We start from the raw sequence: 13,120 nt of genomic DNA, 5'->3' as shown, positions 1-13,120 counted from the left end.
ATTGGTTGTAAAAGTAAAGCTATCACATTTTTTTACTCTAAACGTCCATTATGGATTTTATCAATGGATTCTCTGTGTGTGAAATATCACATGATGCTAAAGTTAAAAAAATATATGCTAATCAAAGAAAAAAGTTCACGCTATGCTCAACTGTCTCCTAAATAATGCTTTTTTTTTTTCATTTAAAGAAGTCAACAATAATTTAAATGCTTGCCTTTTCCTTTAATTAATTACCAGAGCAAATTTACTTTGTTGGTCACTTTTCTTCATGTCTAACTTAAATATAGTTTGTCACCCTTAAATTTCTATCATTGATAGTGGACAAGACCAGTTAGATATAATCTTTTTTATTGTAATGGTGATGTACAGAGGGATTATAGTTACATAAGTCAGATAATGAGTACATTTCTTTTTGAACAGTGTTACTCCTCCCTCATTTTCTCTCACTTTGAAGTAAAATCTTAACTACTGCAGTTCTTTGTACTTAAAAGAGCGGAGGATCAAGGTTTGAAGTCAGCCTTGGTAGACAATTCAAAAAGTTTGGAAGTGTGTGTGGCTCAAGTGGTAGAGTATCAGCTGTGTGCAAAAAAGGAAACTAGGAGCCTGTGGCTCTGAGTCTCTCAAGCCCCAATTTCTCTCCCTCTCTTTCTCTCTCACACACGCATGTGCACATACACACAAACATACACGGCCTTATTTTATAAATATATTTTATTTTATAAATATGAATACATACACATAGTTACACTAATACTTTAGAATTACTACTTTGGTCAACCACCATATTTCATAAAGTAGTTTTATTCATAATGTGTCCCTCCTTTTTAATTTACACACAATTAGGCTGTGTTCAAAAGAAGTTATAACTGTAACCCCTGTGTATTATCACCTTTGCAATTTTAAAAAAGGAGAATTTAATCAACATGTCTCTTCTCATGAGACCTAAAAATGATGATCATTGAAATGAGCCTATTTCAATGTAGTTTCATTGCCTTGGGGTTTTATTTTGTTGTTGTTGTTGTTGTTGTTGTTTGCACGGTGCATGTGTGTGTGTGTGTGTGTGTGTGTGTGTGTGTGTGTGTGTGTGTTCTTTTATAGATTTTTTTTCCCCAGAGCTGAGGACAGAACTTGGGGCCTTATACTCACCAGGCAGGTGCTCTTCCACTGAGTTAAATCCCCAGCCTCTTCAATGTAGTTTCAAAGCCAACTTTCACATAGCATACCATATTTGACCCTTTCAGAAGTCCAGTAAGATAGTCAGGGGGTTACCACAATCAGTATATGAGAAAATTGTGGCCCATAAAGGAGAGATGACTTTCTAATATCCGGAGGCTAGCTAGGCAGCACTCTGTTCTTGGCCCAAGTCTCTGTCCATTGTACTGCTCTCTGCATTTGGTTGTCAGTGATACTTACTATTACCATTTTATTACCAGAGGAGTTCATAGTTGTGAAGAATATTTTTTTCCCAATGAAAAATATTGTGCAGACTAGTGTGACTTGAAATTAAGTCTGCGCTTCCCTTCCATAGAGACAGAGGCTCGTAGGCTTTTCTGTCCAGGCTGACCTGGAACCACAGTCATCCCAGTCTCAGCCTCCTGTGTAGTTTAGGATGACAGGTGCATACCACAGCTCCCAGCTGTGAGTTGAGAAGAGGTTTCCACAATTTTGCTGTCCAGGCTAGCTTCAAACCTTAATGCTCCCATTTTCAACCTTCCAAGTAGCTAAGATTATATGAGTAAGCTACCAGTGCCCAGCTATAAACTTTAATGATATCTAAAGTTATTTGGTAGTACCGATTGAAACATAAATGACATTGTAACTCTGTGCTAAAATTAAAAACAAACAGAAAATGCCTTCAGTGGTCATTGTTCCTGACAATCTTACTGCCCTGGAGTAGGAATATAAGGTATTATTCTGCTAGTCAGAAAAGTAGCAAACATATACTGAAGTGGGAAGTATGTATGACTTTTGTCTTATTTTCTATTTAACCATCTGTTGTCTCATGAAAGTTAGCCTTAATTACAATGGTATCTATATGTGGAAAAAATATAAATTTTAAAATCTTCTTGATGATGCAATGCCCAGACTACTAGAGTAAGCTTTCTAGTCAAGTTTTAAAATAATAGAACACAAAATATCTGAAAAATAAAATTATCTTATGAAGCATAACCACATTTTGTTTAAAATAATGGATTCTGTGCTAGGTACTGGTGGCTAGCTGCTGGGTACTTAGGAAGCAGAGATCTGGAGGATTGCACTTTGAAGCCTGCCTGGGCAGAAAAGTCTGTGAGACTTTCCACAAAAGCTAGACTTTTGAGGTATTGCTTAAGTAGTATAGAGTACCAGTGAAGCAAGCAAGCTGAGTAAGAGGCCCTGAGTTCATACCCCAGTACTGCCAAATAATATAATGATAACTAGTTTACACTTTAGTACTGCTAAATATGATGATGATAATGAAATAATAATTTTGCTTCCACAGATGTGTCTTGCTGAATCAGGGCTGTCTTATCCCTGTCATCGACTTACTGTGGGTAGAAGATCTTCACCTTCACAGACGCGGGAGCAGTCAGAAGAGGTAGACTTTTTGACAACTTTTCATTGAACAGAAAGTGTATATTCCTCTATTTGTCTGACACCTTCTTTTCCATCTTCTGTTTGTCTACCTCCTCCTCCTTGTCCTCTTCCTCCTTTTCATGCTGATACTGACCTATAACTTAGGGCCGGAGTACTGTCCCTTAGCTTTCTTGCTCAAGGCTAACTCACTACCACTTGAGCCACAGCTCCCTGTCTAGCTTTTTGCTGGTTAAGTGGAGATTAGAGTCTCAGGGACTTTCTTGCCCAGTTTGGTTTCGAACCACAATCCATAGTTTTAGCCTCTTGAGTAGGATTATAGATATGAGCCATCATCAACTGGCTACCCATTCTTCTTTATCTGCCATAGTTGATGAATGAGTTGTAAAGTTTACATAGTGTGAATAAAGTCTCTGTATATGTGGTGCTGGGGACTCGATCCCAGGGCTTCATCTATATGAGGCAAGCACTCTTGCCACTAGGCCATATTCCCAGCCCAAGTCTCTGTAAATTTTTGAAGGCAGACAATTCCATATGTTATTACTAATATGCACCTTTTTCTTTTAGTTTCTTGTTTTAATGGGTAGAATTCATGGTAGATATTTGGGGGGGGGTTGGGGTTTTGAGAGTTTTTGTTTTTATGTTTTGCTTTTGACTGTGTAGTTCAGTACACTTATTAAGATTGATCTTGACAGTCCTTTATCTCATTGTTTTTGAGTTCTTTTGATAATAGACACTACTTGATACTGGATAACAAAGAAGAATAACAGTGTATCTATACCGATGTGTTCAGAGTTGAGGATGATAGATTAATAAACTCGTAATGTCATAACACCAAAAGCACAATGATAGCAGTATGCATAGGCTAGTGTAGAAACAAAACAAAGGGGTAAATAAGTTGAAGATGTTTGCATTGTTATTCAGTGTGTTATTCATAGGCCTCTACAATATTAAAAGGCAATATCTTACTTCCATCCCATGATGACATGCCTAACTAACTCTGACTATAAAAAAAAATGAGAAGAGAGCCTGAACATGACAATTTATTCTTTCAAAAAGTACTTGGTTGCCAGGCTCCAGTGGCTCACTCCTGTAATCCTAGTGGAGGCTGAGATCTAAAGATCACAGTTTAAAGCCAGACCAGGCAGGAAATTCTTGTGAGACTATTACCAAAAAGCTGAAAATGGAGCTGTGGTTTAAGTAGTAGAATGCTAGCCTTTAGCAAAGAGAGAAAAAAAGGCTGAGTTAAAGCCTCAGCACACACATAAGAGTACTTAGTGAAATCCTACTGTGCACTAGAAAAAGTTACCACCACAATTTAAAAATAATATAACATTATGAATACATATATATTCAACCTTAGAACATCTAAATATATAAGGCAAATATTTATCCTAAATATATAAGACGAAATTAAAATGAAAACAAGTTGTAATAGAATTTATTTTAGACTTTAAAATAAAATAGACTTTGCTAGGAGACCTCACTATCCCACTTTCAGCACTGGAAAGATTATCATTGGGACAATGGAATTATATTACACTGTAGACCAAGTTGGCCTACTAAGAGAGGTGGTAAAGTACTTCCTTTCATGCCAAAGACAAAATTTCTCAGGTTAATAAGTAACGAAAGTGAGTTCTATGCTCAGGTTCCTAAGATCTACAATGGGACTGAATCTTTTTTTCCCCCATAAATCTGTAAAAAAAAGTTTATATGAGTTTTGTGGTCACACTTCAACATAGATATCTATCTGTAGGTAGATAGATAGATAGATAAATTGGAACAGCCCAATAATGAGTGAGGAAATTGAATCTGTAATGGAAAACTTCCCACCAAAAAAGTCCAAGAATCAGTATTTTCATTATCTTTTTGGCCAGTCCTGGGGCTTGGACTCAGGGCCTGAGCACTGTCCCTGGCTTCTTTTTGCTCAAGGCTAGCACTCTGCCACTTGAGCCACAGCGCCACTTCTGGCCATTTTTTTCTGTATATGTGGTGCTGGGGAATCGAACCCAGGGCCTCATGTATATGAGGCAGGCACTCTTGCCACTAGGCCATATCCCCAGCCCCAATCTTTCAGAACTTTAAAGAGAAGAAAATACTTCCAAACTCATTTTACAAAGCCAGTATTACTCTGATATTACAGTTAGATTATGACACTACAAGAAAAGACAATTATCCCTGGCCAATATCCCTGATGGAAATGGATGCAAAAATTTCCAACAAAATATTAGCAAACCACATTCAACAACTTATTAAAAGGATTATTCACCATATGTGGATTATACAATATTCAGATGGTTCTACACAAGTCTTACCCAAAAGGTAGGATTACAGGCAGTTGCTCAGCTCTAGCTTTCTATGAACCAACAATATACTACCAAAACAGAAATTGTGAAAGATCCCATTTATAATAGCAGGTAACCCTTAGGAATAAATTTAACTAAAGAATTTTTTAAATCTGTATACTGAAAGTTATAATATATTATGCAAAGGCAGTGAGGAAGAATAAATTTAACTAAAGAATTTTTTTAAATCTGTATACTGAAAGTTATAATATATCATGCAAAGGCAGTGAGGAAGACACAAATAAGTAAGCAAGCTTGAACAAAAAGAAGAAAGCTGGATACATTACCCTACCTGACTTCAAAATATATTACACAGCTATTACATTTAAGAGCCTTGAAATGAACCCATGCGTTTTATAGGGCTCAGCTGATTTTCAACAAAGATGCAAAAAACTCACAATGAGAAAAAGAATGCAGAATGAAGAATAAAATCACATGTTTAACTCAAGCTATAAACAAAAAACAAAAAAAATCGATGAAAACAAATATAAGAGTTGATACTATAAAACTACTAAAAGAAATCGGGGGAAAAAATCTCCACAACATTGGCCTAGACATCAGTATTTTCGATTTAATCTCAAATGCCCAAACAAAAAATGTAAAAATAGACAAATGAATTACATTTTTAAAAATCTGTACATTTCTCTGAAGTTTTTTTCAGTCCCCAGTATGCCAGGGTGGAAGCTAAGCCTTTGACACATGGACATTTGGAGGACATTGTTTCCAAACTGTAGCAGCTACTAAGTGCTGATGCAGTAGGAGAAAAGGGGACCTTTGTACACAGTTGGTAGAAAGGTAAATTGAATTCATCCATTATGGAAAAGTATGGAGGGTCATCAAATAAATTTAAAACAGAACTGATACACACACACACACACACACACGCAATCTTATTTCTAGTATATATCCAAAGCAAATGAAATCATTATGTTAAAGAGATATTGGCACTGCTCTTGCAGTATTTTCCACATGATAGAATAATGCAATGACCAAAGTACCTATTAACAAATTCCTAGAGGAAGCAATCACACACACACACACACACTTCAGACTTTAAAATGAAGGAAATTCTGTCCCTTGCCACCCAGTTGAACCTGGAAGACACAATGGTAAATAAACCAGACAGAAAGTACTTCATGGTCCTACCTGTATGTAGAAACTAAAAACTCATTGAAGTAGAGAGTAGAATGGTGGTTTCCAGAGTTTGAAGAGGGCCAGATCAAAGGTGTGTGGCTTTCATTAAACAAAGTAGAATAAATTTTGAGATCTGAATATGGCTAATAATAATGTTCTGTAAATTTCAAATTTGCTGTAAATAAATTTCTGATATTTATATTACAAATAAGTGACAAATTCTTAAATGTAGTTCCATTTATTCTATAATATGTATTTATATGACTATATATTCAGAATATTAATAGTGTACCCTATAAACATACAACTTACTATTTGTCAATTGTTTTATGAGCAAAGGATTACAAATGTATCTCTCCAAAGAATATATAACAAATATCCAATAAGAACATAAAAAATGATCACCATCTCATCTGCATTGTGATACTATTTTTTAAAAATAGAAAATAACAAATGTTATCATATATCAGGAAGCTATGATGAACTCTTGTACTGTTGGAAGGCATGTGAAATTATATAGCAACAATGGAAAATGGTATAATTCCTCAAAAATAAAAAAAATTTCATTGCTATATGATTCAGCAGTTCTACATCTGGTTATATGCTGGTAGGGTCTCAGATATTTGTATACTCATATTCATAGAGATGGTATTCACAGTAACTTAAACATGAAACAACTCAAATGCTCTCTAGTAAATGAATAAATTGCAAAATGTAGCCTATCTGCTGAAAGGAATATTGAAGAGGAAGGACATTCTGACAAATGCTACAATATAGATGAATATTCCAAGTAAAATAAGTCAGTCACAAAAAGACAAATAACTTATTATTCTGCTTACATGATATACTTAGAGTAATTAAAATTGTAAAGAAGGAAAGTAGAATGATGGAGGGCATCGGGATGAAGAGGATGTGGAGTTGTTCGTGAGTATGGATGGTAGTGGCAGCTCATTGTTGAGGATATTGATTGATTAATTGATTGATTGCCAGTCCTGGGGCTTGAACTCTGGGCCTGGGTTCTGTACCTGAACTTCTTGTTCTCAGGGCTAGTGCTCTACCTACCACTTGAGATATTGGCATAGTGATAAAGAAGACTTGTTCAGTATCTATTCAGAATCTAACTACATACCTATTTTATGCCAAGAGCCTTAATCTCCTGCTATGATCTTAAAAAGCTCATAAAAAAGAGAGGGTTTTAGCCAGCACCAGTGGCTTACACCTGTAATCCTAGCTACTCAGGAGGCTGAGATCAGAGAATCACAGTTCCAAGCCAGCCCAGATCAGCCAGGGCAGGAAAGTATGTGAGATTCTTTAATCAGCTACTCAGAAAAAAAGCCAGAAATGATGCTGTGGCTCAAAGAATGCTAGACTTAAGCACAGAGAGGCTCACGGACAGAACACAGGCCCTGAGTTCAAGACCCAGGACCACCCTCCCAAAAGGGTGGAGGGGGGTTGTTTGATTGTTTGTTTAAACTGGCAGCAATTGGCTTATGCCTGTTATTCTAGCTACTCAAGAGGCAGATATCTGAGGATCATGGTTCAGAGCCAGCATGGACAGGAAAGTCTGTGTGATTCCTATCTCTAGTTAACCACCAAAAAGCCAGAAGTAGAGCTGTGGCTCAAGTGGTGGAGCTCCATTCTTGAGGAAAAATGCTAAGAGAGAGCACCCAAGCCCCAATACTAGTGTGCACATGCATATGCGTGTGCACACACACACAGCTACACCTTTATGCCAGAGCAAGCCTGCAACCACAATTCTCTGATCACAACCTCCCTTATAACTGAGATGATAGGTATGCATGACCACATCTGGATGGACTCTCTTGAACTTTTTTGCCCAAGCTAACCTTGTATCTTGATCTTCCCTGCTGAGTAGCTAGGATTATAGGTGTAAACCACTGACACTTGACCCTAGAAATACATTTTGATTTTGTTCTCTTCATGCAATTTCCATTGCTCACTGTTCAAGTGGTCTCTTCCTTAGAAATTTAAAATAGGTCACTTTTCTCATGTCTTTAAGTGTAATCTGTCCTATGCAAGCAGACTATACCAAATAACACAGAGCCATGAGAGTTGTTTCCTTAAATACTTAGTCCCTGCCTAAAAGCCTCTGTTGAGTTTCTTATTGCCATCAATAGTAATGTTCAAATAATCTTAAACATAATTTTAAGGACTGACATGGTATAGCTTCATCAAACTTTTTTGCCCTTATGGCTAGTTCATACTTCTTGCACACACATGCAAGTAGTAATTTTTTGTTTTTCTGGATTTTCATCGATCATATCCAACTATTTACTCAGTTTTTTCCCTTATTGTATAACTCCCCTCTTCACCCATCTGCCCATACAAATATTCCACCACAATGCTATCTACTTTAAATCTTGGCACTGTGTGACATCTTGAACAGTCTTCCTAATAGTCCCCGAGGGACTAAATTACTCTATTCTTAAATAGCATTTAGTTATATTGTTTTTGTTTCTCTTACACTAAAAAATACACCTGCAAGTAAATATATTTTCCTTTTAGAGTGGGAACTTCTTGTAGAAACTATGTATTACTTCTGTATTCTTAGCTTTTAACTTTGTGCCTTAACATAATATATGGTTGGTAAATATCTGCTAAAAAAGAAAAACCAACCCATTTACTTTAGTTATGAGATTGCTTTGATGTTGTATTTTCATTTGTAAATGTTTGTCTCAAATAGTTTAGTTGTCATCTCCAGGAAGTCTTCCATGATCCCTCTCACCATGAGTTGAGTTAGGTACTCTCCTGAGAATTTGTATTTCATAACATTATCTTTCAATATTATAACTATCTGTATATATTATATAGTACTCCTGGAGAGAGCATGGACTACATCTTTCACACAAATCCAGAAAATGTAGTGTGAACAGCTAAAATAGAATAATAAAATTTGGCTATTTTTAAAAGTCTGAATCAACAGCTTCTCTTCATTCTAAGCATTTAAGGCAGCCATGACTGATCATGAGATTATCTGTTCTCATCAGCAAACATTAATGAAAAAAAAGATTGTTTATCTCATTTTTTAGAAAAGCTTTTCCTAACCTGTGAGATGGCTGATAAGAAAATGTGAAGAGATTGGGAGTTCCTTATACATAATTAAGTAGTTCATTCTTGCAGATACTTCAATAATTCATATTTGAAATATACTTTTTTCAACAAAATCGGCTTTTAGATACCGCCATTTGAAGGTGTTGTTGTAGGATTTCATTTTCTAGGACTTAACAGACTGGAGGATTCTGTACTTTGTGGAGCCAAAATGAATAACAGGTGATAAGAAAGAATTAAAATCATTTTTAACATAAAGTAAGACCTTACTATGGAAAGAGGAGGGAAATCATTTGATTAAAAACTCAATTTGGAGAAAGAATAAATGTTAGACAATGGGATAGAAGGAATGAGAAAAGAAAGGAAGCATATGTGGAATATTCTTTGCTTTTCCTGCTCCATATCCCCAAACTCTCATTCTTAATCTGATGCCTCTCAAAAGGAGGAATGAATACTAGACAAGACTAGGTGAAAGCATGATTCTGCGCATTAATGCTTGGGTTTGTCCAGGGAGGAAATACTAAACTTAACAATTTTAAAGTTGTTTCTTGGGGCCTGAAGTGCTTCAGAGGTACCCTAACTGTTACACAGATATGAGTCCAAGAGTTTTACACTCCCTATTGCCCTCTTCCTCCATGAGAACAGCCATAATTTTTAAAAAATCAATTGAGCACGAGCATTGTATATTATGGACTATATATAAATTTTTGAAAAAATAGGTTAGATCCCTTCCATCTTTAAAATCTATAGTTCAATAAGTGGCTAACCTCCAATGTCCTTTCTAGCTAAATTTTATTTGTCTTTGATTCTGTTTCTCTTAATGTTTTTCTAGCATAGTTACCTTTAAGGTTAGGTTCATTTGCATAGACTGAGGATCAAATAGTTCCCCTCTTTTTTTGTTTTTTCTTTTTTCCTTTTTTTGAGATGGTCATGAGGCTTGAATTCAGGACCTGAGCACTGTCCCTGAGCTCAAGGCTAACACTCTACTATTTAAGCCATAGCTCCATTTCCAGCTTTTTTAGTAGTTTATTGGGAATAAGAGTGTAACCACCTTTCCTGCCTAGGTTGGCTTCAAATCATAATCCTCAGACCTCAACCTCATTAGTATCTAAGATTACAGGCACCCAGCTTATTTTCCCACTTTTTCTTTTTTTTTTTTTTTTTAGTTTCCCACTTTTTATAACTTAAAAATACATTGCACTTGTTTAAAGGATAAACATTCCACTTACACAATAGTGTTTGTAGACGACTTGTTGAGCATAGTACAAACAGGCATTTGGTCAAATACTTTGCCTGGACCATCTTCTCACCCAAGACATAAATATTTGTCAATACTCAAACACAGTTCAATTTTTTTTTTAATCCCAGTATTAAAAGTCCATTCCAACCTGGAAAATATCATCCCCATTCATATTTCAAGTCTGCTGTTTTTAATACTTTAAGCTTCAACTGTTGTTGCTGAAAAACAAACACTGCATGTTTATCAGTGCTTAACACATAGTGAATTCACTATAAATGCTTATTGAATCAAAATATCATTATATTTTATGTCAAATAGCCTTCAGTTTGCATAGCTAATATAGTCTATTTTATGACATCTCCTCGTAGCATTGTGTGACATACCTTATATAATCATTTCATTCATGAGAAATTTAAGAACCACTTCCAAGAGGAAGTGATATATTTGAAACATGAACATTGCTCCCATCATCAAATCTATAATGTGAGTATGTATGTACATATGTATGTATGTATGTATGTATGTATGTATGTATGTATGTATGTATGTATGTATGTATATGTGTGTGCACACACACCAGTCCTGGGGCTTGAACTCAAGCCCTAGGTGCTGTCCTTGAGCTTTTTTGCTCAAAACTAGCACTCTGCTACTTGCACCACAGTTGCACTTCCAACTTTTGCTGGTTAATTGGAAAGTCTCATGGACTTTTCTGTCCAAGCTCACTTCAAATCATGATCCTCAGATCTTAGACTCCTTAGTAGCTAGGATCATAAGCATGCGTTACTGATGCCTGGCTACTGTTGGCTTTTTTGAAAGACTCACTTATTACTTTGTCTCTGACTTTTCAAGTTGTACCCATTTTCTTATTGAGCACTTAATTCCATATTCTTGGCTAGGGATAAAACAAAAACCCGTGGGTTCATTAAGTTTATAAATAACCTTCATTTTCTGGCATTCTCCAAACTTTGGTCTACCTTACAGCAGGTTCAGTAATATATATAAGCCTTAAAATGAAAAGCATTACGCTTTAATTTACTAAACAAGTCCTTATTTGATAACACTAATAGTCTGTTGTAATTACATAAATTTAGATTTTGATATGTTGAAGTCAATATGAATCTAATCGGGACTTTCCTTAAATAGCAAAGCACCGATGTTCATATGGTTAGTGATAGCGATGGAGATGACTTTGAAGATGCTACAGAATTTGGGGTGGATGATGGAGAAGTATTCAGCATGGCGTCATCTGCCCTGAGAAAATCTCCAATGAGTGAGTATTAATAGCTCTTTGGGGCCAGCATTATAATTCTCCTTTCTAAAACTCATAGTTAGAAACAATGGTGAACTTTAGATTTTTGAGATAAAAAATAAAAGGAGTGGACATTCTTCATTAGAACCAGTCTTCTGAGTTTTGATTTTATTAAGCCCAAACTCTCAGTGTAATAGTAAAAATTACCAAAAAAAATGCAAGGAAATGTAAATTTTGTTTCATATGCATAGTGTTTCCCACATCTTATCAAAACATCAGTGTGAGGAATAGTAACATTACTTTTTTATTGACTAATAGTTATCTTTGGAAAGGAAAAAGTAAAGTAAATGTACTGTCACTGTCACTTCTACTTGTGAGATGTGTAATGTAGAAATAAAATAATACTAAGTGCAAAATGACTGCTAAAGTTAATTCTTAAGTGACTCATTCACTCTGTGAAATTATAGAACTCCTGAGGGCAGAAGTAGATGTAATATTTAAGTGAAGTTGACAATTTTCCTCATTAATGAGGTCTTTAGAATAATGTCAGATCGTTTAATATAATTTAACCACAAGATATCTATCAAGAAAATATTAAGATCTTATTTGACAGCTGGCACATACATTAGATGCTTGCCAGAATTGTGTCTGCTGATTTCCACATTTTATGAGCTTGGAGTTTTTTTAAAGATTTTTTTTTGTTCTGGCTTGATGAAATCTTCTAATGTATGTTGAGTTAAAATGTCCCCTCAGATATATCACAGAAGCTAAAGCTTAATTTTATTTCCTCTTTATTGATTAAATATATTTCTTATATGTGGGATTAGATGTTATGTGGTTTGTTTTTGTGTCTATTTGTTTTGTTTTTTTGGTTTTTGTTTTTTCTTTTGTTTGTTTTTTAGTGCCAGAAAACGCAGAAAATGAAGCAGATGCCTTATTACAATTTACAGCAGAGTTTTCTTCAAGGTAGGGTTAGGACATTAACTATATAAAATTGGTGTTGTTTTATGCTACTGTGATTTTTCTGAGGCAATTTTAATTATAGATTGTTTAAACTTTTGCCATAAAGTACTCAAATGATGTCTTTATAAGTATACATTGTCCTGATAAGGAAATATGAGGCAAGCACTCTTGCCACTAGGCCATATTCCCAGTCCAGGAAATACATAATTGTTAAATGTGAGCTAACTAGTAAACCATATGCTACTTCAGAGAAATACATCACTTAATCTCTGTACCTTCATCAAAATTTAATAAATGAGTTACTAATAACTTGATTGTGTTTCCCAAAGGACTAGGATATTGTATACATTTTTAGTCCATCCTGGGACAAACAGACAAAATGAAATTTAAATGATTATTAGGTTTCTGTAGACAGATAGGAAGAATCACAGTGCCAGCCAGTCCAGGCAAGATACAGTTAATACGACCTTATTTCAACCAGTAAGCCATGCGTGGTGGTTCTAGCTACTTGAGAGACTCAAGTTGGAGGTTTTTCAGTTCTGGGCCAGT

General features: G+C 35.4%; 1 protein-coding gene across 1 annotated transcript in view; it reads left to right on the top strand.

Annotated features, from left to right (window-relative positions):
- Faf1 (Fas associated factor 1) overlaps nucleotides 1–13,120 on the top strand; it is a 296,655-nt gene that overhangs the window by 175,212 nt on the left and 108,323 nt on the right. The window contains exons 9-11 of the mRNA XM_048351276.1: nucleotides 2,480–2,575; nucleotides 11,503–11,629; nucleotides 12,511–12,574. Coding sequence (XP_048207233.1) covers nucleotides 2,480–2,575; nucleotides 11,503–11,629; nucleotides 12,511–12,574 — 287 coding nt within the window. The remainder of the gene's footprint in view (nucleotides 1–2,479; nucleotides 2,576–11,502; nucleotides 11,630–12,510; nucleotides 12,575–13,120) is intronic.

The sequence above is a fragment of the Perognathus longimembris genome, chromosome 7 (genome assembly GCF_023159225.1).
Source record: "Perognathus longimembris pacificus isolate PPM17 chromosome 7, ASM2315922v1, whole genome shotgun sequence".
Lineage (NCBI taxonomy): Eukaryota > Metazoa > Chordata > Mammalia > Rodentia > Heteromyidae > Perognathus > Perognathus longimembris.
Note: the sequence above shows the minus strand (reverse complement) of the source record. Positions and strands in the feature narration are given on the sequence as shown.